The sequence below is a fragment of the Sciurus carolinensis genome, chromosome 5 (assembly GCF_902686445.1).
Source record: "Sciurus carolinensis chromosome 5, mSciCar1.2, whole genome shotgun sequence".
Taxonomy (NCBI): Eukaryota; Metazoa; Chordata; class Mammalia; order Rodentia; family Sciuridae; genus Sciurus; species Sciurus carolinensis.
Genome location: NC_062217.1, coordinates 33,077,303 through 33,102,955, shown reverse-complemented (window position 1 = coordinate 33,102,955; position 25,653 = coordinate 33,077,303). Strand labels below are relative to the sequence as shown.

Here is a 25,653-nt window from a genome sequence, read left to right as displayed (position 1 = left end):
TGATATACTGCATCCTTAATTGTAATTGAGTGTAGCAACACTCATGTATCATGTGTAGAGATTAACACTTGCAGTTAACTGCTTAAAAAAAAACTGGAACAAATTGTCAGTGCTAAGTAAGATTCCATTAACCTTATTTTAAAAAGGACTGGCCATTTATAACAAACTAGCAATTTTTATTTTTCTCAATGAGCAGGATCTGGAACTCCTAAGCCATCTACTCCTACACCAACCCCTTCATCGACCCCACACCCTCCTGATGCTCAGAGTTCAACTCCTAGTACCCCTTCAGCCACCCCTACTCCCCAAGATTCAGGCTTCACCCCTCAGCCCACTTTGTTAACTCAGTTTGCTCAGCAGCAAAAGTCTCTGAGCCAGGCAATGCCTGTAACGACCATTCCTCTTTCCACCATGGTAACATCTATAACTACAGGAACCACGGCCACCCAGGTCATGGCAAACACTGCTGGACTTAACTTCATCAATGTAGTGGGCTCTGTTTGGTAAGTTTGCAATGATGTCCTGATTTTTTTTTTTTTTTAAATAGTCTGACCAATTTAAATTCATATTTGTGAAATTAAGAACAAATTGCCTATTACACTGAAAGAGAATAGCTTAGATATGGACAGAAGCTGCCTCACCTGTATGTTTCCATTTTAGAAATACCTGTTACCTGCATTAAGATACTTCATATTGACAGCAGCCTAAATTTTCATTTTATCCTCTTAACATCTTTTAATCCCTTGCTTAGCACTTTATTTTTCCAACTTATATTTTAAAACCTTGATATATACTCAATTAATTTTAGCATACCTTGCTGTCACTTTATGTTGTTAAGATGACACGAAGCCTAGAAAATGAGGTAGAGAAATAACTATTTGAGTTTGTTTTGTAGTTTGTTGTTTTTTAATCTCAGGAAATATGTGGCCGATATATATATATATATATATATTTTTTTTTTTTTTTTTTTTTTTTTTTAAACAGTGCAAGTTTTAATGCTTTGTCTTATTCTCCTGCAGTGGGGCCCAGGCTTTGATGAGTGGTTCAAACCCCATGCTGGGCTGTAACACTGGTGCCATAACTCCTGCAGGAATAAACCTGAGTGGCCTTCTACCCTCAGGAGGTCTGCTACCAAATGCATTGCCCAGTGCAATGCAGGCAGCTTCTCAAGCAGGTCAGAATATTGGAAATAATAACCTCTAAAAAAAATTAAAGTACATACTAAATTTTAAAATGTTGTTTTAAGGTTATTGTTAAAGACATTTGATGTCATTATTTTGCAACATATTCTACCCCAGGTATTTGATTTCAAAAGCCTTTAAAATTATGATAGCTGAATTAAAAATTGCCTAACAACAAACTTCTGTGAAGAAACTTGGTACATCTGTAAGTCTGTGCACATTATATCTTTTGCTTCCCAAACATTATAATAAAATTAATTTTGATGGCCTTATTGCTGTCAACACAGTCATATTCCAGGGGAAATAAGTGTGTTTTTAAAATATATGTTGTGCAAGAGAGGCAGTAGAGCATGGTAGTTAAAAGTCTGCATTGTGAAGCTGGACTGCCTCAGTTTGAAATCAAGTTAGGTAACTTACTATTTTGTAATCTTGGGAAATGATCTTTGTGCCTCATTTTCCTTATAAGTAAAATGGGGATAGCAGTAATTATTTGCCTCATAGATATGAAGATTAAATGAGTTAATACAGATGAAGTGCCTGAGACGTGAGCATTTGAAACTAGTCATCATTTGTAGTAGTAGTAGTTTTATTTATTGTGGTAGTTTTATTGAAGTAGTTGAGGAAATTTAATAAGAAAAACAGTGTGGAAAAATTTATCAAAAGTTGGAGTTATGAAGAAAGAAAACTCAAAGAATATAGTTTAAACATGTTAACATGATTTCCAACTTTAATGTATGTTCTTATTTTAAAAAGCATAAATGTGCTCTAGTAGCAGAAGCCCTGGTATTAGAGTCAAATCTTGAATTTAGAATATTTTTATTGATATGTAATTCTACTAGTTGTACTAATTATGCATGACTCCAGTTGCTAAATATGGAACCTTAGAGAATTCTCTTTGTTTTCTCCCTTAGGGTAAGTCTCACCTGCTTTGAAATGGGAGTAAAAATATTTTAACTTTACTTGGTATTCATTAGAAATAAAGTATTAAACTGTCTTTGGTAAACTAGAAAGATTATACCAATGTCATCCACCTTTATGTACTGTGTAGCACTGAGAAATTTAAATAGATGTCAGTACCTGAAATGTATTTGTACAACAATGATAATTTTATTTAATCCATTTCTTTTCATGACGATTTTTCCTGAAAGGGATACCAATTTTATCCTATTATAATCTGATTATACTTTTTCAGTTACTTATGCAGTGCTTTAATAGTATCATATGAATTTCCTGGCTCTCATCTTTTTTTTTTAATAAAATTATCAGAATTAGGTACATTTTCAATTAGTGTTCATATGGATGTAGTTTGTAAGAGAGCAACATATGCACATACTTTAGGACCAAGGTTGACAAACTGTAGCCCACAGTTTAAGCTAAGAAAAGTTTTTGCATTTTAAAGGGTTGTTAAAAAAAATAAGAAAAATATGTGACAGAGGCTATATGTGGCTTTCAAAGCCCACAGTTGTGACTCCACTAAAATAATCTGCCCTACCCCTCCTTTTAAGATGTGCTCTATATAGGTATTTTTGTTTTTAGTATTGGGAATTGAACAGGGGCACTTTACTATTGTTCTATATCCCTGGGTCTTTTTATTTTTTTATTTTGAGACAAGGCCTTACTAAGTTGCTGAGTCTCAATAATAGGCTGAGTCTAACCTAAAATTTGTGATCCTCTTGAGTCTCTAGGGTTACAAGCATGCACCCCTGCACCCTGCTAAGATGTGCTCTGTATTGCATCCCTGATTTTTAGGAATGAGTTCAGAATTAACAAAGAGCATTGTTTCCTGATGGTTAAGTTTTGATCCTTAAACAGTCAATATCGTTAGCATTCGGATTATTAGCCTTTGTCCTTCAAAAAAAAAAAAATAGAATAGCACACCGGTTTTCAGAGATGTGATACTTATAATATGTACTATATGGCACTGAGAAGTGTAAATAGATGCCACTAACTCAAATATATTTGCACAACAGTGATAGTTTTGCATTGATGGTGTCCTCATAATTCTGAATTACTCATTGTTCAGCCATCAGTCAGAATAGTGAAAAAGAAGTCTGTTTCTGAAATATTGATTATAATGTGCATCCAGTATTCCACATCTTTGAATAAAGTCTCAGTATTGAAATTTTGAAGAAAATGGTTTTTTTGTTTTTAAGATACTTTTAGAAGTATAGAAAATAAGAATATCTTTGGATAAAGGGCATAAAATATACTTGTATTTGCCAATGTATAAATTATTTTCATTGGTAATAAAATTTTAATTCCATTATAACCATGAGTTTTATTTAACAGGTGTTCCATTTGGTTTAAAAAACACTTCAAGTCTCAGGCCTTTAAATCTACTCCAGGTAAAACTGAAGCATCACTTTTGATTAAAATTCTTATACTTTGATTTTTTAAAATGATGTCTGTACATGTTAGCATTTGAAATTTTGAGGTCTGTTCAGAATATTCTAAAGGTATGGTTATTGCTACCCTTATTGGTCAGATGGATAAGGAGATAGAATCAGTATTTTTAGACCCCACTTCCATTGACTCCAGTAGCCCTCCCCATTTGAATGGAGAGTTTACATTTACCCAGGAGAATACTTAGTTATGACAGTGGTAGTAGATAACTTACAAACTAATTCATCTCTCGACAGGTATTTTATATATACATATATTATACTCTTTGCTTACAATAGATTTTGTGCTTGAATAGAGATTTTAAAAATGGATATGTGTTTTTTTTTTCCCAAGGAAAGTATGATTTCTCGATGCAGTGGCTGTCATTCCATAAATATCTGTTATGTTTTAATATGTATCTATGATGAAGCTTTGCCTTTCTTATACATGTTATTGTGTCAACATATTCAAATAGAGAAGATAGAAAAGTTAGTACACATTATGGACTTAAAATATAAAATAGTCTAGCTTTTATGCTATATATATTTTTTTTGTACTGAGGATTGAACTCAGGGGCACTCCACAACTGAGCCACATCCCCAGCCCTGTCTTGTATTTTACTGAAGAGACAGGGTCTCACTGAGTTGCTTAGTGCCTCGCTGTTGCTGAGGCTGGCTTTGAACTCGGGATCCCCCTGCCTCAGCCTCCCAAGCTGCTGGGATTACAGGCTTGTGCCACCGCACCCGGCTTTTCTAGATCTTTTAATTGCAAGGAGGAGTTATCAAGTATTAAGCTGGTAGTTTGGAAAATGGATGAGATTATGGAGAACTTAAAGGAAGACGTGAATGTAAAAAATCTGGTATGTGAGATGGCATAGCTATGGGTTACTGGGAAATAACCATAACTGACAGATCAACCAACCTGATATTTAGGAATAACAAATTCAGAAACTTGTTTAGAAGTTAAATGTAAAACTTATTTCTTATACATTATAGTGTCAGCATTGGCAAACTAATTTTAGAACAGCATACATAAAATGTGGAGAAGACCACAGACCACATTGGTTTATTTCGTGTGTGTGTGTGTGTGTGTGTGTGTGTGTGTGTGTGTGTGTGGTGGTTGGTGCTTGGGATTGAATCTACAGCCTTGCACAACTAGTCAGTCACTCTACCATTAAACTACAACCTGCCCATTGACTTATATCCTACATCATATTGTTTTTGGAATTTCTCTTGGAGACTTTCTCCCACCCTTTTTTTTTTTTTTTTTTTTTTTTTTTTTTTTACTGGGGGTTGAACCCAGGGGCACTTAACCACTGAGCCACATTCCCAACCATCTTAATTTTTATTTTGAGACAGGGTCCCATTAACTTGCTTAGGGTCTTGCTAATCCTGCCTCAGCCTCCTGAGTTGCTGGGATTTATAGGCAAAAGCCACTATGCCTGGCTACTTTCTTCCACTTTTAAGAGGAGTGGAAAAATCCTTTACAACCTTGAAAAGGTAAGGATGGAGCCACTTTATCAGGTCATAGTATATTCCTGTGTTTACTGTTTGCTGATTGAGGAAGGAACATTTCAGAGTACACTGAATACCTGTGCTATGTCCCATTTTACCTACCAGTGGTCTGTGCTGGATGTAGGTTTTTGACCAAAGGATTTTTTTTTTCTTTTCCCAACTGTATAAACCTAAGCATTCTGTGGCTAGTATTTCCTTGGAGTTTCTTCTAAGGACCTCAAAGTGCTTATAACTTAAACCCTTACACATCCTAAAATGGGAAAATGTTTTTTCTGGTACACTTGGAAAGCATAACTTTAATTTTTAATCTGGAGTGTTCTGAATGCTTCTTAATTTTTTTAAAAATTAATTTAGGTTTGGAATGAGAGAGTAAATCTCTCTGCAAATTATGGACATCTAATATACTTTATTTTCAACTCCAGAATTCCTACCATATTGTATTAAAATCCATGCATTTGTGATTTTTGGCAAAGCTAGAAACAGATTTGAATTGGGTTGTCAACGTACATTTTTTATTCACAACTTTTTTCTAATGCACTTAATGTTCTTTTGTATTGGTATGGCAGAAGAGTAAAATAAAAAAAAAAAAATACTCAAATTGAGATAGCTAACTATTAACTTGAAGCCCAAAGATTTGTGTTTTAAAAGTATGAATGTGTTTGGAAACTTAAAAATTATTTCTAAATATAGTTTTCTTAAGAGCAGTCAGTTCATTTTGTTTTGCTTTTTGTTTACTTGTTTCCTCAATGTCTAGAAGAGTGCCTGATATAGTAAATACTCCAAAATTATCTATGAAGTAAAGAAATTTAAATATTTCACATAAAAACAATGCCAAACTGGCTAATAAATTCTTGTTTAAATTCTGAATAGCTTCCTGGTGGCTCACTCATTTTTAACACCCTGCAGCAGCAACAACAACAACTCTCTCAGTTTGCACCACAACCACCTCAGCAACCCACAACCTCTAGCCCTCAGCAGCCAGGAGAGCAGGTATGGGTGTTTCAGCCTTCCCTATGCTAAATTTGTCAATAGTAGGTGTTAGTCTGTTGTTGTATGACCTTTTTAAATTTCTTTATTTCTTTATTTCTTTAGTGGTGCTGGGGAACAAATCCCAGGGCTTTACTTATGCTAGGCAAGTGCTCTACAATGGAGCTACATCAGGGTGCATATTTCTGATTGAACAGTTATATTAAATAAAACATGTTGGAATAGAGTTATTTCTGTTGTCATAAAGTGTAGGACGGTGTGAATATAGGCAGATACACATACTGTACACTGCCAGATAAAAAGAAATTGAATAAGAACAGCAGTAATTAAAATAGGAGGAGGAACTACATGTGTTTCTGCACCTTGGCTACTGTTTGGAACCATCTGGGAAACTAAAGTACTGATTCCTGTGTTCCACCTCCAGATTTCTCTTATCTCACAACTAAAATAAATAAAATGTTCTTCATCAGTCCTTTGGCACAAGTCCTCCTACTTATCTTGTTTGGATAAAGTTCATTCTCTAGTAGATTCCTCAGAAAAGACACATTCAAAACTTTTTATTCTTTATACAAGAATTATTTGACTGATAATCCTTAATTTGCTTTCTTCCATTTCATTTTTTATTTTTAGCTGATAAAATGCACATAACATAAAAATTTGTTGTTTTAACCATTTGTAAGTGGGCAGCTCAGTAGTATTACTAACATTGTTGTGCAGTAGATCTGTAGAATTTTTTCATCTAGCAGAACTGAAACTGAATAGTCAGTAAATAACTACTCCCTGTTTTCTCCTCCTCTCAACCCCTGGCAACCACCATTCTGCTTTATTCAATGAATTTAACTACCATAATTACTGCATGTAAGTGATACCATAACATGTCTTTAAAGATATCATTCTTTTGGATATGTTACCCAGAAATTGTCTTGGTGAATCTTACTGGTCATTCTGGGTTTTTTTTTTTTTTTTTTTTTTTTTTTTTTTTTTTTTTTTTTTGAGAAGCACCATATTGTTTTTCCAGAGCAGCTGCACCATTTTACATTTTCACCTACATACAGTGCACCAGGGTTGCAGTTTGTTCAGATCCTTAGTGATACTTACTGTTTTCTGGTATTTTGTGTTTTTTTTTTGTTTTGTTTGTGGTGCTGGAGATCAAACCCAGGGCCTTGAGCATGTTAAAGTGTGCGTTCTGTCCCTGAGCTACACCCCTGCCCCCCCGCCCCCTTTTTAATAGCAGCCATCCTAATAAGTGTGCATTGATAATCTTATTGGTTTTTATTTGCATTTCCTTAGTGATTAATGATGGTGGTGATCATTTTTGTACGTTTTTTGGGGAAATGTCTATTCAGGTCCTTTGGCAATTTTTTAATTAGGTTATAGGGTCTTTGTTGTTGTTCTTAAGTTGTAGAAGTTCTGTATACATTCTTTATATGCACATATCAGTTAATATAACTTCCACATACTTTCTATATTTTCCCCATCTCCTCAGAGTTACTTATCTTCACAGCAAATACTTCCATTCATGGGTGCTTTTTCAGTCTTCTGATTATATCCTTTGCACACAAGTTTTTTGACATGGGACATTTTATTTACTTTTATTTTCTTTGCCTATGTTTTTGGGGTCATTTGAAGAAATCATAATCATCACCAAATGCGTTATAATGCTTTCTCCCCATTTTTCACTAAGAATTCTATATCATTTGTAGGTCTCTTTAAAATTGTTGAGAATGTTTCTCAACATTGACTTGCTTTGTATATTTTAGAAGTCTGATGTCAGCCTAATTATCTTGCTTTTGTAAGTGTATTTAGTTATTCATGTCAACTAGAGACCCCAGAAGGATTTTTTGTTTGTTTATTCCTTCAAGGTCAAATATTTTCATTATGATATGTGTCAGAATTAGTCTCCAGGTCTTTTTTGTGGAGCCTATTGTGTAGGTTCAGGTCTTCTCTATTTCCTGAAATTTTATTGGATCATAGATTTCTGATTCTTACAGTGGAATCTCATATTATTGGCTTTAGGTGCATTATTTTTTAAAATAAAAATTTAATTTTATGCATTTACTTTTCAGTAATTCTTTAGCTGTTTTCTATAATTTTTGTTATTATGGCTTCATTTTCTGTGCCTACAAGGTTCTGTCAATATAACTTTCTCCTAAATGGATTTCCAAATATGTGGAAATTTTCCAGATTATTTTTAGGTAACTGATTTCTAGTTTAAATCCACTACCATCTGAAAACATACTTTTAAGTTTGTTGAGATTTGTTTTATGATCTTAGAATATAAGTCTGTCTTGGTTAACAGGATTGTCTTGGATGAAAAAAATGTATCACACATTAGTGGTATTCATTAATAGAGCATTTAATGGTAGTGTTCTGGTCCTGTATCCTGGATTTTTTTTTTTTTCCTGATTTTTCTATCAATCACTGAAAGAAGTCTTTAACATAAACAATGGAAATTTCTTTTTCCTTTTGGTTCTACTGTCAGCTTTTGCAGAAAGTTTTTTTTTTTGAAGCTGCTTTGTTAGGTGCATACACATTTAGGATTGTTTTGTACTTGATGTATCCATCAGTTAATAAATGGCTTCTTGTAACTCTGGTAATATTAATACTTTTTGTTTTTTCTTGCGATAATGGTAGTATAGTAAGTATGTCTTTTTAATTCTTTCCCAAGAGTTTTTATTTGTATTTTTGTTTCTTATTGAGTGTGTTTAGTCATTATTCTGGCTTGTTTTTGATATTTCCATTTGATATTTACAATCTTCTTTAGCTTTGTGGGATGTTTTTAGGGCGAGATTTGTATCAGCTGTGGTTCTTTCATTTTTTATTTTTCTTTCGTTTATAATAGTTCTATTCTGGAATTGATGTTGTTTATATTGTTCATTTCATAAACTGGGTTCCAAATTGAAGAGTATCTTAATATCAGTTCCATTGCTTTTCTGTGTAATTTCTTACTTTACCCAGAGAAGACTGCTCAAGTAATTTCTGAAATGTCTTATATTTTAAACTAAAATATTATTTCAGACACTTATTTTGGGTGGTAGTAAAGGTGGTACTTTACAGAGTAACATTTTTAATTTTGATGATATCCAAGTTAATTTTGTTATAGAATATCCTGTGGGTGTCATGATTGAGAACTCTTAACTTTACTATGTGTCTCAAAGATTTCCTCCTGAGTTTTCTTCTCACAGTTTTGCAGTTTTCTATTTTAAATCTGTGAGCCATTTCGTAGTTAATTTTTGTGTAAGGTCTGTGACTTAGGTTCAGGTTCAGTTTTATTTTGGCTCTGAATATCCAGCTTTAGTATTACTGTTTCTTGAAAAGCTGTCCTTCCTCAGCTGAATTACTTTTGCATCTTTGTCATTTGACTGTGTGAGGTTGTTTCTGGATTTTTCATTTTATTCCATTGATCTGTTGTCTACCCATCAGCCAGAACCTCACTGTCTTGATCTCTGCACACTCTGTAGTAAGTCTTAAATCAGGCAGAGTGGTTCCTCCCACTTTTATAAAATTGTCATTGCTAATCTAGATCCTTCATTTTTCCATGAAGAGTCTAGAATGTACTTGCCTACATTTAGAAAAACCTTGCTGGAATTTTTAAAGGAGTTGAGTTAAACCTATCAATCTCTTTCAGGAAGAATCACCTTTTTATTATGCAAGTCTTACAGTCAGTGAACACAGACACACTATATAGGCCAAATCAGCATTTGAAGTTTTTAATATATATGTCTTGTGTATGTTTTATTAGATTTACTTTTATACCTAAACTCTTTTTGGGGTACCAAGGTTTGAACTCGGGAGTACTCAACCACTGAGTTCAAAACCTATTTTGTACTTTATTTAGAGACAGGGTCTCACTGAGTTGCTTAGTGCCTCACTGTTGCTGAGGCTGGCTTTGAACTCACAGTCCTCCTGCCTGAGCCTCCCAGGCCAGTGGGATTACAGGCATGTGCCACTGTGCCCATCTATATGTATACTAAACTTTTTTATTCTGCCTTTTTGTGTGTGGTATTGTAAATTGTATGTTATTTTAATTTGTTTGCATGTTTACTACTAGTATGCAGTATTGATTTTTTTTAATATTGACCTGTATTTTGTGATCTTACTTGTATTACTGTGTTTTTCTTGGTATATTCTACATAGACAATAATACCATTTGCAAATAGGGACATTTTTTTCCATTACGTTCTGTATGCCTTTTATTTCCTTTCTTGATTTAGTCTGCTGGCCAAGAAGTTTTGGTGTTGTGTTGCAAAGGGTATTTTAAGCTTTAAACAATTGCTTTAATGAAGCTTTGAAAAAGTCTTATAGCAGTAGTGAGACCCTGCCTTTTTTTAAAAGTCTTAATTATTAATATTGCATCAAACAATTAGTATTGGTTCAGTTCTGAAAAGGTTTCCTTTCTTTCAAATCTTGCTAATTCTGTTTACTTTGTATGTGCATGTGGTACTCTGGATTGAATTCAGGAGTACTACTTTACCACTGAACAAAATCCTAGCGCTTTTTTATTTTGAGACCAGGTCTCACTAAGTTGCCAAGTTACCTGGGCTAGTCTTGAACTTCTCATCCTCTTGCCTCAGCCTCCCGAGTAATTGGGATTATAGGTTTCTGCTACCTTGCCCAACCTAATTCTGTATACTTTTAGTCTTTCTAATGTTATTCTTTTTACAAGAACTAATATATTTTTTCTCATACAGGAAACTAATTTCTTTTCACCAGCTCAATATTGTTTTTCCTTTTATATAAGTCATTATTTTTTAAATTCAGGGTTCTGAACAAGGTTCAACTAGTCAAGAACAGGCCTTATCTGCTCAGCAAGCTGCTGTTATTAACCTTACTGGAGTAGGAAGTTTTATGCAGTCACAGGCAGCTGGTAGGTATCTTCACAATTTCACATGCTGAATTTACTAAAAGTATCTAATCTATTTGGGATTTCACCACTTAAAATTGTTTTCTTTCCTTGCAAATAATAATCAGGAAAAAGTAAAGTTGTATTTAATTTGTGAACTATTAAATAGATTAACTGATGGCTGGCTGAAATATTTTTGTCAATTCAGTACTTAAGAGAGCTTTGACTTACGTGTATTTACAGCAGTTGTGTTTTCCTTGTTAGTTTGCTGACAAAATTTTATGTAATCCAACTTACAAGGAAGCTACCAAAGTTGTTTTTAGTGTTTGCCTGTAATTATCCTAACTCTGGATAATTAGGATTACTTTCTCCTAGAATGCATAGCCTTTTGTCTCTTTCTGATAGTTTGTGGTTGCATGACTTAAGTCTTAATGGTTAATAAGGTAACTTCTGTAAGCCACTTTGTTAAAAGAAAAAAAGTGGAATTAAATTGAGTGACTACTTAGTAGTTCCAGCAATAAATAGTAAACTGAAGATAATGAATACTGTCTGAACAATTGATAGTAATTCTAATTTTATATTATTTAAAACAGTAAGTCACATGCATAAGAAAACTGATAGTTTGAAAATTTACAAATGTATTGGCAACATTTTATCATTTGTGGGCTTACAATAATCTATAGAATTTTTATACATCATCCCCCCCCCCCCGCCTTTATATTGGTGATACTGGGGATTGGACCCAGTAGCACACTACATCTGAGCTCTATCCCTAGTCCTGTTTATTTTTTTATTTGGAGACAGGGTTTCACTAAATTGCCTAGGCTGGCAAATGAGAATCCTTCTGCTGCAGCCTTCCAAGTTGCTGGAATTACTGGCCTGTACCACCAAACCTGGCTGCAACTCCCAGTTTCTGAATTTAAAAGTCTTTAGGATAAAATAATCAAGGTCTTTATTTTGAAAATAAGTAATTTGTACATAAAGTTCTAATTTAGAGTAAGTTTCCAAGTGGAAGTTTATAATTTTATATCTTTACCAAAATTATACATTTTCTAAAATAGCTATAGTGTAATTTAGTAGAAACAAGTCATATAAAAAAATCATGGAAGTGTTTCTGACTCCAGACTTGGCAACAATTACTTTTAGTTAAACTATATAAATCTCATCTGTACAGGAAAGTGTTGAACTGACTACTGTGGTCCCAGTTGGCTAAAAATATAATAAATTTTAGCCACCATTATTAACAAAGTAGTCTCACTTTCTTTACATCCTTTATTTAAAGCATTTATATACCGGCCTTATCTTTAATTCGAATTTCTTTTATCTTCTTTTTCCTACTTCATTGGGTGTATTTTAAAAATAATGTACTTTATTTTATATGGTATGAAAGACTTCTAAAACAATGGCACCAGTATCGAATTACATTGAGATGCAAGAGAGGGTGTAAAGTGCTTTGGCACACATGTACTCCCTTACCTTTCTTTGTCCAGAAAGTTCTATAATTGGTGATATCCTCAACTAACAGGAGACTAAATTTATTCTGAAATGTCTGTGATTTGATACTTAAGATTAATCATACTGCTAACTTTTCTGTTATTTCATTTCCTGTGTTGTCCTTTTCTAACCCTGGTAGCCTTCAAACTTTTTGACTGGCCTGCTTTCCCCTTCTCCTCTCTGTAGTGTTGTCTCAGCTTGGCTCTGCCGAGAACAGACCTGAGCAAAGCCTTCCTCAGCAGAGATTCCAGCTCTCCTCTGCCTTTCAACAGCAGCAGCAACAGATACAAGTAATCCAGCAACTTCACTCTGATTACATTTTTTGATACTTAGCTCCAAAAGTACCTCAAAATATCTTGCTTTAATTTTACTGTCTCTTAAGGCTGTACAGTAATTGGTAAATAATTTAGTAAATTTTTATTAAAAGTCTTAACATTTTAGCCAGTCAACTTGGAGCACTGAATGTATTTTGTACATTTAAGCCATACTCTTTACCTAATTTAAAGTCTTATTGACATGCTGGTGGCACCTTACCATATATTTTTCTAGTTTGTAGTATATTTTGAAATAGAGTTTTAAGTGCCAATTGTTAACTTTCTAATACTGTACTGCAGAAAAGTGTTCCTGTTAGTGAATGTCATACCTATTTGTTTAGAAAAATGTTATTATTTTAGGAAGGAAAATCAGCATATTATAGTTGACTGTCTTCATTTTCAGGGTGGTTTCCTATTGCTATAAACTATCATTATAAAACAAAATGGTAATTGAAGTTGCTGAGTTACTGCAATATAGACTGGCAGGGCAAAGTAACAAATAATCCTGAAGTTTGCCAAGAGTCATTTTTAAAGCCCTTGCAGGCTTCTGTGCCACTGGTGCTGTCTGACTGTGCATTGTCTCAATGTGTTATAGTCCCTTTTTGTTATCTTGGTGCTTTCTCCCTTTCAGTTGTTTTTTCATCACTCTCAGAAAAAGCACCTTTCCACACCTGTCTGCATTTAACATAATTTGATTTTTTTCTCTCTTTTGCAGCAGTTGCGATTCTTGCAGCATCAAATGGCTATGGCAGCAGCAGCAGCACAAACAGCTCAGCTACATCGGCATCGGCATACAGGCAGCCAGTCAAAAAATAAAATGAAGAGAGGCACACCAACCACTCCAAAATTCTGAGTTATATTTTTCTTTTTTAAAAACAACAGCATTGAATCAAAAGAATTGTTTCTACTTTTTTTTTAAATGTGTCAGTATTTTACATTGTTAGATGTATAAACTTTATACAGAAGCACAACCCTATGATTTTTAAATAAAAATGGGGAAATGGCTTAAGGAACCAGAATTGGTTTGCCTAAGTCATTGCTTTTTAAAAATGGTTTCACTGTACATAATATATATGAAAGTGGCCTAAGAAATACTAGAAACATCTTTCAGAAGATTGTAGTTTGATATTTATTTAGTATAAAAAGTTTGTGCACAGTGTAACAAATACAGTTTTTACAAATCTGTTTGGAAAATGTGACTTTTTATTTGGGTTTCATACTATTAATTACTTCATCCATGAGTTTTTTTACTTCTTTGTGTCTTGTAACTGCACGGCTCATACAGTCCTGAAGTTTAGCTCCAGTGAGTCCACTTCCACCTGAAAAATTATTGTGCCAACACTTATAATCACTCAGTTATTTTATAAACATCAAGTTCATGTCAAATTATAAAACAAAAGTAATAGGATCTTAATTAGTCATGGTTTCAATATATCCAAGTTATGTTTTAACATGGCCTCCAAGACATTCTGATCTACACCATAAGTTTTAAGAAACATAAGAACCGCCATATACAACATATAAATGTAAGGAACTTGAGGTAGCAAAGAAAATAGTAACCTTACATTAGGTAAACAATAAAACATCCCACATTCCACTTGGCCCACCTAACATAAAGTTTACTTGTGCTTCCATCTACATATGTTTAGGACTGAAGGGGTATGAACATGCCTGGTTTATGAAGACAACAGAGTCTCCCTTCTTCATCCATTACTATTGTTAAGGTTCCTGTTGCCAGATGCTCCTCCTCTCCAGTAGGGTCAACTATCAGCAAAGTGCTATTTTGAAAAAGAAAAAAAAAAAAAAAAAAAATGGGTTATCAATAGAATAAATTTTACATTATTTTATTTATTTAAATTGAACCCAGGGCAATATCCATTAAGCTAAATCTCTAGTCCTTCCTTTTATTTTTAGACAGGGTTTAACTAAGTCACTGAAGCTGGCCTCAAAATCTTGCAGTTGTTTTGCCTCAGTGCTCTGAATCGCTGGGATAAAAGGCATGTACCACCCAGCCAAATGTTTCTTTAAAGAATACTAAACATACTACTTGCATTTTAGTTTAGATATAAAAATGTTAGAGTAGAACTGGTAAGAAAATTAAGTAGCAATTTAAAATCTAATACTTAACAAAAATTGTTCGCTGTTCAATTTGTGAATACAGCAGATCCTTGGCAAATACTAAGATAGCTTCAGATAAATCTTTAGTGGAAGAATTAAAATTTCAGATTATGCAGGAACAGAGCTTGGGATATATGCATATATATCCCATGTATGTTCAGTGGTAGAACATGCACGAAGCAAGTGGAAGGAGTGACTAGAAATAATTGTGCAGGGACTCAAAATATCCAAGGCCAAAGAGGGTGTTAGGATCACTACAGAAATTTCTTGAAGAGAAAGCTGAAATAAGCCATTACCTTAACATTAAATATCGAATATATATATTTTTTTATACATTAACTTCCTCACCAGGCACAGTGGCACATGTCTGTAATCCCAGTGATTCAGTCTGAGGCAGGAAGATTGCAAGTTCCAAGCCAGCCTGGGCAATTTAGGGAGACCCTATCTCAAAATAAAAAGTAAAAAGGGTATAGTTTAATGGTAAAGCTCCCTGGTACCATAATAATAACTTACTCATCAAAAACGGCAAAGGAAGTAGCCACAGGGTGAGTTCTAATACTCAAATAACTTTTCTTCTTTAAATTAACTTCTGCTAAAGCAGTTTCTTCATTTATAGTAACTTCAGGCAACTGTACTAGAAAAAAGGGAAACGTGTAAAGTAAGTCTCTTGTAATTAACAAAGGAGTTGTATGCTTTTTTTCTATTTAATTTGTCCAGAACATTAAGAATCTTATTTTTGTGGTTTTTTTTTTTGTTTGTTTGTTTGTTTTTTTTTTTTTTTTTTTTTTTGGCGGTGCTGGGGATCGAACCCAGGGCTTTGTGTTTGCAAGGCAAGCACTCTACCAACTGAGCTATCTTCCCAGCCCTAAGAATCTTATTAATTAGTGAAGATGAACTACTTAAAACATCTGACATTCCTCCCTCTTATTAAAAAAAAAAGTTTAAGAAATAAAATGTCTAGCCACTTCCTACACACCAAATACTATTTTAAACATTTTCACTGTATTCATTTAATCAAGTATTTCATAAAAAGTATTATCCCTATTTTATTAAATATGCAGAAGCTTCAGCACAGAATGGTACAGCAAGAATTCAAATTTAAGTCCTATACTAAATTTGCTGTATTCTAATATTACTATATATTCTTCCTCTAATTAATTGTATTATCGATTGAGTAATGCAATGATAGGGAATATCCCCAAGATATTAAAATCTTGACAAATCACTACTTAGATTCCTTACTAAGAAACTTTAGAGTTAAAGGTGATACATACAGCCTCACAGTAAAAACAATAGAATCCATTCTCTCTCTTCTGACAAAGAACTTGAAAAATACTTGCTGACCTAAAAACTGTGGTTCCAACTCATTCCCCCATATCAACAATATTTTGGGAAAGATTGCAATCTTAACGAGATGGGTATAATAAAGGCAACACTCTAAAGCAGTTTGAAAATATAAAACTTAACAAGTATATTTGAAAAATCATGTCAGTAGTTTTCATTAATTTTAGAACACATGAATAACAATCTTAAAACCTTTGAAATTTTTGGAGCAAATACACATTATATTTTCACAAAATAGAAATTCTGATGCCTATAATAGAAATAAATGACTTTTATTATGGTTGCTTACCATTTTTTAAAGCTGCTAACAACGCAAACGTGCAGGCATCCAAAATGTTTCCATCATAGTCAAGGCAAATGAGATCACAGTACAGAACCCAAGCAAGCTAAAGATGGTTTACACAAAAAGAAATCTTGTGATGGGTAGAAAACACTATTTGCTTAGACTTAAAAATCACAGAACCCTTGGTTAAATAAATAAGATAAACTTAAAGGCCAAAAACATTTTAAAAAGTATTATAAAGTAGAAAACCAAAAGAAAGTGAAAGCTGGGTTTTTTTTGTTTGTTTTTTCTTTTTTTTTGGGGGGGGGGGTGCTGGGGATCGAACCCAGGGCCTTGTGCTTACAAAGCAAGCACTCTACCAACTGAGCTATCTCCCCAGCCCCGAAAGCTGGGTTTTGACTACCAACCTGATAAATGACAAACATCTCCATTTCCCTCAAGAGAGCTATATATGTAGAAGGAATCTTTCTTATTACTAGGTTAGCAAATGAGGGAAGTACTTTAGAAAGCCCTATCTGAAACTCAAAATGTACTTTCCCAAAAACAAATATTTAATATAGAAAATGTTTAGATTTTACAATGTTAACAGTATGTAATCCAACAGGAAAGTCTCTTATCTACCATGTGGATTCATCACCTTTAAACATTAGCACAATCCAAAACTAATCAGTTACAAAAAAAATAGATGACTACATTTTTCTTTAAAAATTAAGGAAATGAGCTTAAAAGAACTGACAACTAAACTTGTCTTTTTATGAATAATAATTTACATTGATGATTATAGAATCATCTGTAATTAAGACTGATTGTAACTGAATTCCATATAAAATTTTAAGGCCTTCATAAGGCTATCGGAATTTCTTCTAATTTCCCTGTTCACTGCATCCCCACAAACCCTTCTGAATTAATATAAGTTCATTGCTTCTCTGTTCATCTTACCTTTCCTGAAGAAATGCACAAGTCCTCCTTCTGAATTATCTGTGAACTTGATTTAATGACAGCACAGTAAATGAAAGGTCAAAACTTTGAAAATGAATGACAGTAAAATTTTACCAAGATAGTCTTACTTTTCAATGACATCTGCAATGAACTGGCTAGCTACTTGGGCCTCTTCTCCAGGAGGTCCAGACCGAAATCTCGATGAACACAGGGGTGGTAGATCCACATTAGGAACTGTTTAAAAAAACACTCTGCAGCTATGAATTAAACTTCATCTTCTGGTTTACTAAAGTGTCAAAGGTTCACAGCAAAGGCAATGTGGCCATGAATAGACTATCCATGTGGAAAACATTATAACTTATCTTCTATTTGGTCTTTGTAAGACTCTCAGGCTTAAAAAGAAGTTTACACTTCTCTGATGTTTTTCCAACTTTTTTTTTTTAACATCTGTTAGGCCACAATCATCCTAAACCTTCACAGAAGTTTTCCTGGTTTATTTCAAAATAAACTGTTTACACCCAGCTTTTTCTTTTGTAGTGCTGGGGATTGAATCCAATGCCTTGTGCATGTTTGGCAAGCACTCCGCCACTAAGCTAAATCCCTACCTAGCCCCCAGCTTTTGGTTCCGACCATAAAGAACAGATGATCCAAGAAAAAATATATATAGTGATTTAAAACAGTATGATGGAAACCAAAGTTTGCAATGATAGCCCTCTGACTAAAAACATTGTTTCCTTTGTTGATGACACAGGAATATATGAACAAAAAGTGACCAAGTTTGACAAAAGTTAAATTTCAAAATTCTGTATGTTGTTATGCTATCTTCATCACAGAAAACTTTTTGAGACTATGCTTTACTCCTTTAATTCTGAATGTTAGGAATCTGTCTAAATCAACTACTAGGACTTATCAAGAACTGTTAGTATTAAATGTGTTAATCTATTAAAATTACAAAATCATTGAACTTACCAACATATCCTTTATCAGGAGCATCTGATGGTGGTGCTGCAAATTCCTATACAAGCAAACAAATGTTTTCTATTGAAAGAAACTACTAAAAAATTGTGAGGACAGTTTAGTAAACAGTTATGAAAGACTCTACCAAAAACCATCTTAGCTAATTGCCACATCATAAGCAACTTCTATGCCTGGGGAATTGTCAGAGGCTCTAAGAACGTTGGTACCAATTCTTAAAATAGCTCTTCAAGGTAAAAACAAAGTACAGAAGATTACCTAGGGATCTTTTCAAAAATATGAATTGGGTCTCTGCCCCACCTTTCTACTAATTCCGTAGCCAAGATCTGAATCTACTCTTCAGGTGATAGTAATAGCCAGATTTAAGTACCACTAGCACACAGGTCAAGAACAAAAGCTCTGAAATTACAAACCCAGTTTGAATGTCAGACCACACTTACAGAGAGATTTAAGGGAAGGTATTTAACCTTTCAACTTCCTCATTTGCCAAACGTGCAGAAAAATAGTGCCTATTTTGGGGGTTTGTTCATGATGATCAAATAAAATAAGACCATTAAATACCTAGCATAAAACCTGACAAGGAATAAAAGCTCAGATTTTGAAAATTTCACCCCAACTTTACCATGGAAAAACTTAGGTTAAGAAGTAATAGGTTGTAATAAGTTAAAAGGCAAAGGCTTTAGAATTGGATTTACACCTCAAGTTTTATTTATGAGCTTTGTATGACTGGACAAGTTACTGAAACACATGTTAAAACAGGAGATGGAAACTATGTAATTCTGTACACTACCTAATAAGGTACCTGAAACTGCAGGTACTCAGTAAATGGTAGCTTTAATTCCCTCAAACTTTTCTTTTGAAAAGAATGTCTGCACATTTACAACCATTAAATACCCTACTGGCTAAAAAAGCACCACTCTATTAGTTTCTCAAATGATACAACCAAATTCTTTAAAACTTAATTGTCATGAGGATTATAAGTTTTACTGTGGTCATTTTACAAATATTAATAAATTATAAGTTATTAAGCTTGGGTCATATTATCTAATACATATTATCTAATGAGTGAAAGCTCCAGGGAAATGAAAACAAATACTAAAAAACTAACACATGACTGCCTAATCAACAGCAGAATTACAAGTATATATTACTATCTAATAATTAATGTGAGGCTGATGTAGCATCTCAAATGTCAACAGGACATATATTAAACCTACCGCTTTAACTCCACAAACTACTGTAGTATTTCCCAGCTTCACTAAAGCAGAACCATCTGCTGTACTAATTGAACCTGAAAACATAAGTACAGTTTTTAAGCAAAAAGAAAGGGAAAACTATAGAATTATCTATAAAATAATTATTTTTATTTCTTTTAATTAAAATTGTTTCTTACACATAATTATTTTGCAAAATATTTCAGTTGCCTAATGTCTTAAAAATGATTTCCTGTCCTTGAATTTAAGTTAATCATTTTATTCAGTCACAGGGATATTGTACATATAAAAATCTCTTTTACAGAACTTCAAATCCCCTACACATGGTACAATCTAACTTGGGAAAAAAGAGGTTAGAACTTGGAAATGCCATACAAGCTGAAATAAAAATACATCCTCACCTATGTTGACAGTTGTGGTTCTGAATTCTCCAAGTTCTCTTCCATCAGGACGACAGTTTTCTTTCTAAATGTTTGTTTACAGGAGGAAAATAAATAACATATATTTTACATGTACCAAGGGAAACATATTAGACTTCATTAATTCAAATGAATTAAGTGAAATCTGTCTTTAAAAGAAGCATTGTTATCAAAAGGGGTGCATGTGCATCACATTTACTCACCAGAAATCTCCTGTAATACTCCATAGGTTCCACGGTTCTGAAACGTGTTACAAACATCTATGGTAAGTTAATGAAACTTTACATAAATCCAAAACCTAGCAAAGACGTGAGTAATGTGCAGCATATCGCCACAATCCATAACTAAGTTTTTTTCATGAATTTTGATGATTGTTACCATCTATAAGTAATTTTTAAAAGTTGATACCCTTGCAGTCGAAATCACAGTCCATTGCTGTCCTTAACAATCACAAGATTGCAATCCAAAGCCCTTTGAGACATCTTTAAAAGAGGATTAACCCAGGTGTTTGATCACGTCATTCTCGCTCTGAAGCGGAGATTCTTAACATGCTGATCATGAGAAAGGTTCTTTACTTTTACTGCAACTGAAATTTAGCATATTCCTCCATTATGACTTCAGGCAATAAACCTCAATAGCAACACTTGCAACTTCAACATTCACAGAGATCAAAAATATAAGTTTTCGTTTTTATAGTTGTGGGAGGTATGTTTAAACTAATGGTTACTTTGAAATTGCCAAGAAACACTACACATCACCATTACATTCTGTTGTTTTAAGTTAATCTTAAAACAAGTATATGTATAAATTTCGGGGTTTATAACCCGAGTAGAAAAAGAACTATTGCGGCATCACCGGTTCCAAATAAGATTTGGAATCTTATTTATTTCGCTCATTAAAAAACTTTTGACAGTCCACAGGCTTCACCAGAGAGGCACCAAAAGTGAAATCTTCCGAACGAGGCACAATTCTTTTAGAAACAAATGACGAGAGGTGGGGAGCCGGACGGCACGTGGCTTGAAAGGTTACAACTGCACCTCCCGGGGCTGCGCGCCTACTAGGCACCAGGCTCCTGGCGCGCGCAGTGGGGACCGGGCTCTCCACAAACCCTTCCACTCCGCCCCACGTGGGGGAAGAAGCGCCCCTCCTTGCTCTGCGACTACCGCCGGGTCCCCCGCCCGTCGCCGGGGAAAGGAGCGGGACCCTGACGGAGTCGGCCTCCGGGCCAGAAGCACCAAGCTAAGGGTTGGGAAGCCGCCATCCGCCTGGAAGCACCGCTAAGGCCCGCCGGGCGCCGACACTCACTTGAACCCGGCCGCCATCTTCGCGCTCGCGCGCCCGCGCCTGCGCCGACCTTCCACCCAGCCAGCTCCGCCGCCGCCGCACTTTCGCCGGGGACGGCCAGGCCCTCCGGCGGCGGAAGGCGCGGAAGGCGGGACCGCGCGAGGCTGGTCCCGGGCGCGCTCCGCGCCGACCTACCCCGGCGAGCTTCCTCTCCCGCTTTTCTTGCCTGGGACGTACTTTAACGAATCTGCTATTAGACCAGTGACCCTCTTTAGAGAAAAGCTCGTAGTTCAGAATAAAGCCAACAGTTTAAAAGAAAGCCGTTTATAGCAAAGAAGTCTGTTGGTGTGAAACATGATTCCCGTGTCTCCAGGTCCTTTTCCCGCCGGTCTTACGCTGGCCCCTGGGACGGCCTCTCCCCAGGTTACGGACTCCCTGCCCCAGCACCTGAGAAAGGTGAACTTGTCACATTCTCCGCGGTGACTGCCGTGACACGGCTTTCCTCCCCCTCCCAGGCAGGATTGCGAGATCAAATCCTGAATGCCCGACTAAGGTGGAATGTCATATGTGTAAGGAAAGAAGCGAATGAGGGAAATAGAGGAGAGGCAGCTCGACAGTAACGGGTTTATTCGGGACAGACCTGCGGAGGGGGTCCACTGGAGACCTGCCTTCCACTTACAGCCTGGAAGAGATACAGGGGCATGAGAGATCGGGGGAGTTTTTGTGGTTAGGGGGTTGTCAATGAAGGCTTGTTTTGGTTGTCACCTCTGTTCTTTGAGGTGGTCACTATTCCATGTCGAACCAGGTGTTTTCAGTATTCCAGTCGCAGATAACTGTTTCCTTTCTTTGTATGATGATGGAGTTTTCTTTGGGGTTTCTTGCATGATGATGAAGTATTGTCTGGGGTTTAAGATCAGGCTCAGTGAGAGTGACAGTGAGGTGGTTCTTGTACACAGATGGAGGATGTATTTCAAACCGGTGTTGCCTGTGTTGAGTTCTTCCTAACATTATGAACAGTAATTGATTTTAGTATGAGTATACCCCCAATTAGTGCATGTTATTAGTACCAAAGCTGGGAGTGGGGGAGCACAGAAAGTTTGAGTGGTGATGATTGCACAGCATTGTGAATGTAATCAATACTATTGTATTATACACTTAAAATAGTGAGTTTTCAAATTTATATTATAGAGCAAATTATGTGCGTATACAAATGTGGCATAATGAATCCCACTATTATGTTTAATTATAATGCACCGCACCATTTTTAATGTAACAGGCCAAAATCTTTAAATAGATGAACTGTACAGTGTATGAGATGTATCTCAATAAGGCTGTTAAAAAATGAGTTGTTTTTCTGAAATGCAAATTAAGTAGACTTCTTGCACTTGCTGATCTGGAAAGCGAGCTGCATGTTCTTCGCTTCACCGCGCCGGGACGCTGTGAACAGCGCTGGCTCCGGGGTCGCGGCAGAGATTGGCCGCGCGGTGGCGCTGTAGGCGGCGGGCGGCCGGCCGGCGCGTCCTCCCCGGTGGCTGGAGGCGGAGCTCAAGGGGCTCTTCCGCGTGTGTGTAGGTGCGGGATAGGGCGGGCGGTGGCGGCCCGGCATGGAGAATGGCTCCGCTCCTGCTGCAGCTGGCGGTGCTCTGCGTGGCGCTGGCGGCCGCAGCCCTCGTACTGGTGAGCACCGGGTTGGGGACCGGCGCAGCCTGAGCTCACGTCCTCCCGGAGACTGCGGCTCCCAGGCGTGCCCTACTCCGCGCTGCCGGCTCTTGGACGTGCCCCCTTTTACCCAGCTTCTCCCAAATTCTTGACCCCAGGGTTTCCTCAGCAGGATTTTCACCCCACCCCTCTTTCTTTCGGCTCTTTATTTATCTTTTGGAATCACATCTCCCTGTGTGCCCCGAGCCTCCGGATGCGCCCACCCAGCCCTCCATCCCGGCTTCCCTCTGCCTTGACTGCTGCCCCCACCCACCCGGCCTGACAGCCCAGACCTCTCCAGACCTCTTCCCGGGCCTGCAGCCTGCCCCACCAGGGAGGTCTCGAGCCCCCAGAAGGTGTGCCATATGTTACGGATTGGAATAATGCCATGGATCAAGAAGAACCTCCAGGGAGGCAGAGTGAGGAAGACAGGCAGGCCCCAGGCCTGGTCTTCTTGTCTTCTGGCTAGGGGTCCTTGTTAAGTCCCAGAATTAAGCACTTTAAATTTGCTGCCTCTGCAAGCGGCAGGACGATAGAAATCCAACAAGATGTCTACCATTAATCTGGAAGTACAAAAACATTGTGAACACTTGCTGATTATAGAGAATAGAAAATTTTGCCCAGTGAACTCTCTTCCACATAATTTGAAATGAGCGTGCCATCTAGTTAGTAAATGGACGTATTTCAGCATCCTTGGCATTCAGATTAGCTGCCTAGACAGCACTGCCAGGAAGGCCACTTTGCCATCTTCCCCAGAGGATTTGTAAATTTGCAATTTAGGAGCATACTGTTTTTTATTAGTGCATTCTAATGATACATAATAGTGGAATTCATTTTACATATTTGTATAGGCATGTAATATAGTTATATAATTTGGTCAGTTTCAGTTGCCCACTATTTCCCATTTCCCTTCTCTTCCCTCTCCCTGAACCTCTTCCATTACTCTATTGGTCTCCCTTCTGTTTTCATGAGATTTCCCTTCACACACCATTTTTCCCCCTTTTTTCTGACTTCCACATATGAGAGAAAACATGAACCTTGACTAATTTTGGCCTATTTCACTTAGCATCTTGCTCTCAAGTTCCATTCCCTCAATTGATGTAATTTCATTCTTTATGCCTGAATAAAACATACATACACATACATATACATACCATTCATTTGTCCATTTCTTTTTCCATTCATTCATTGACAAACACCTAGGTTGGTTTCATAATTTGGAAAATTGTAAATTGCACTGCTACACACATGGGTATGCTTTTAGTGCTATTAGTATGCTGATTTTTGATTCTTCAGGATAAACACTGTGGAGTGGTATAGCTGGGTCATATAGTGGTTCCATTTCTAGTCTTGAGGAAACTCCACACTCGTATCTATAGTGGTTGTATTAAGATCCCACCAACAGTGTAAAAGTGTTCCTTTTTCCTCACAACCTCCCCAGCATTTATTGTTGTTTCTGTTCCTATGTTATTTTATTGGCACTGAGCATTGAACCAGGGGCACTTTACCACTGATTTACATCCCCAGTCCTTTTTTTGTTTGTTTAATCTTGAGACAGGGTCTGAGATGCTGAGGGTCTTACTAAGTTGCTGCAGCTGGCCTCAGCTTCCTGAATTACGGGGATTACAGGTGTGTGCCATCACACATGACTATTCTTTGTATTCTTGATGGCTGTCCTTCTAACTGGAGTGTGATAAAAATCTCAATGTAGTTTTGATTTGCATTTCCCTAATTGCTATAGATGTTTAACTTTTTTTAATATATTTGTTGGCCGTTTGTATTTCTTCTTTTGAGAAATGTCTGCGTGGTTCATTTACCCATTTATTAGTTATTTGTTTTATTGGTGCTAAGTTTTTTGAGTTCTTCATATATTCTGGATATTAAATCTCTGTTGGAAGAGTAACCCGCAAAGGTTTTCTTCTAGTTTGTAGCTTGTCTCTTCACACTCTTGTTTCCTTTGCTGTGCAGAAGCTTTTTATTTTGATGTCATCCTGTTTACTTATTCTTGGTATTATTTTCTGAACATAGGGGTAATATTGAGAAAGTCTTTGCCCATGCCTGTATGTGGAACTGTTGACCTTTTGTCTTCTAGTAGTTGCAGAGTTTCTGGTCTAATTCCTAGGTCTTTGATCCATTTTGAGTTGACTTCTGTGCAAGGTGAGATAGGGATCTAGTTTCATTCTTCTACATACATATAACCAGTTTTAGGAACAATTTAGAGAAAAAGCAATGCGTCCTAACTTTGTTGGTGTGTGTCTGGGTGAGAGACAAATCCACTCTCCCTGAGTCCTGTGTCTCTTTTCAGGTTTTTGAGCTGACAATCAGGTTTTTGGTGGGGCAGAATTGTATACAATCCTAGAATGAACTGTCTTTGAATCTGTTGGACAGATTTAAATATGTGGATTATGAAGTTGCACTGACAGTATTTGATCCCATTTGCTTGAACTGATAATAAGAGCTCCTGTTTATTATTTACTATAAGTTGAGCATCGTACTTATTGTTTACTACAGACCATCTCATTTGATCTTTGAAATAGAAAGTGAGCTCCCACAAGAGAGGAATCTCAAAAGGGTTGCCTTCATTTGATCTTTGAGATACCATGATGACACAGATATTACTGTGGGGGTTAAGGGATCTTCCCTTTTTCCTCTGGATCTGTATGG

At 36.1% G+C, this 25,653-nt stretch overlaps 3 protein-coding genes across 19 annotated transcripts in view; 2 read left to right on the top strand and 1 right to left on the bottom strand.

Moving 5' to 3' along the window:
- Positions 1-13,728, top strand: part of Supt20h (SPT20 homolog, SAGA complex component) — a 42,355-nt gene extending 28,627 nt beyond the window's left edge. For 6 of the 16 annotated variants that reach the window (XM_047552276.1, XM_047552273.1, XM_047552271.1 and 3 more), the window contains 7 exons: positions 197-503; positions 1,020-1,174; positions 3,471-3,526; positions 5,948-6,067; positions 10,826-10,931; positions 12,588-12,691; positions 13,431-13,728. In XM_047552276.1, coding sequence (XP_047408232.1) covers positions 197-503; positions 1,020-1,174; positions 3,471-3,526; positions 5,948-6,067; positions 10,826-10,931; positions 12,588-12,691; positions 13,431-13,568 — 986 coding nt within the window. In that variant the 3' untranslated portion in view covers positions 13,569-13,728. Of the gene's footprint in view, positions 1-196; positions 504-1,019; positions 1,175-3,470; positions 3,527-5,947; positions 6,068-10,825; positions 10,932-12,587; positions 12,692-13,430 lie in introns of those variants that run through there. The other 10 variants (XM_047552283.1, XM_047552282.1, XM_047552285.1 and 7 more) reach the window with 7 other exon arrangements.
- Positions 13,487-21,668, bottom strand: Exosc8 (exosome component 8). The gene is made up of 11 exons (XM_047552290.1): positions 21,313-21,668; positions 20,211-20,247; positions 19,990-20,053; positions 19,592-19,665; positions 18,369-18,414; positions 17,528-17,633; positions 17,400-17,445; positions 16,467-16,563; positions 15,347-15,467; positions 14,387-14,493; positions 13,487-14,034 (listed from the first exon to the last, which is right to left on the bottom strand). The coding sequence occupies exons 1-11, from the start codon at positions 21,327-21,329 to the stop codon at positions 13,919-13,921; spliced, it is 831 nt and encodes a 276-aa protein (XP_047408246.1). The 5' UTR covers positions 21,330-21,668; the 3' UTR covers positions 13,487-13,918.
- Positions 21,396-25,653, top strand: part of Alg5 (ALG5 dolichyl-phosphate beta-glucosyltransferase) — a 52,784-nt gene continuing 48,526 nt past the window's right edge. The window contains exon 1 of one of the 2 annotated variants that reach the window (XM_047552286.1): positions 21,396-21,714. In XM_047552286.1, coding sequence (XP_047408242.1) covers positions 21,646-21,714 — 69 coding nt within the window. In that variant the 5' untranslated portion in view covers positions 21,396-21,645. Of the gene's footprint in view, positions 21,715-22,829; positions 22,969-25,653 lie in introns of those variants that run through there. The other variant, XM_047552287.1, reaches the window with a different exon arrangement.

What these genes read in the sequence shown, in the direction of transcription:
- Exosc8 (XM_047552290.1), bottom strand. An exon ending in AGTATTACAGGAGATTTCTG is followed by an intron (nt 20,054 to 20,210) that starts GTGAGTAAATGT and finishes ACAAACATTTAG; the next exon opens with AAAGAAAACTGTCGTCCTGA. An exon ending in ATTGCAGATGTCATTGAAAA is followed by an intron (nt 17,446 to 17,527) that starts GTAAGACTATCT and finishes CATTAAATCAAG; the next exon opens with TTCACAGATAATTCAGAAGG.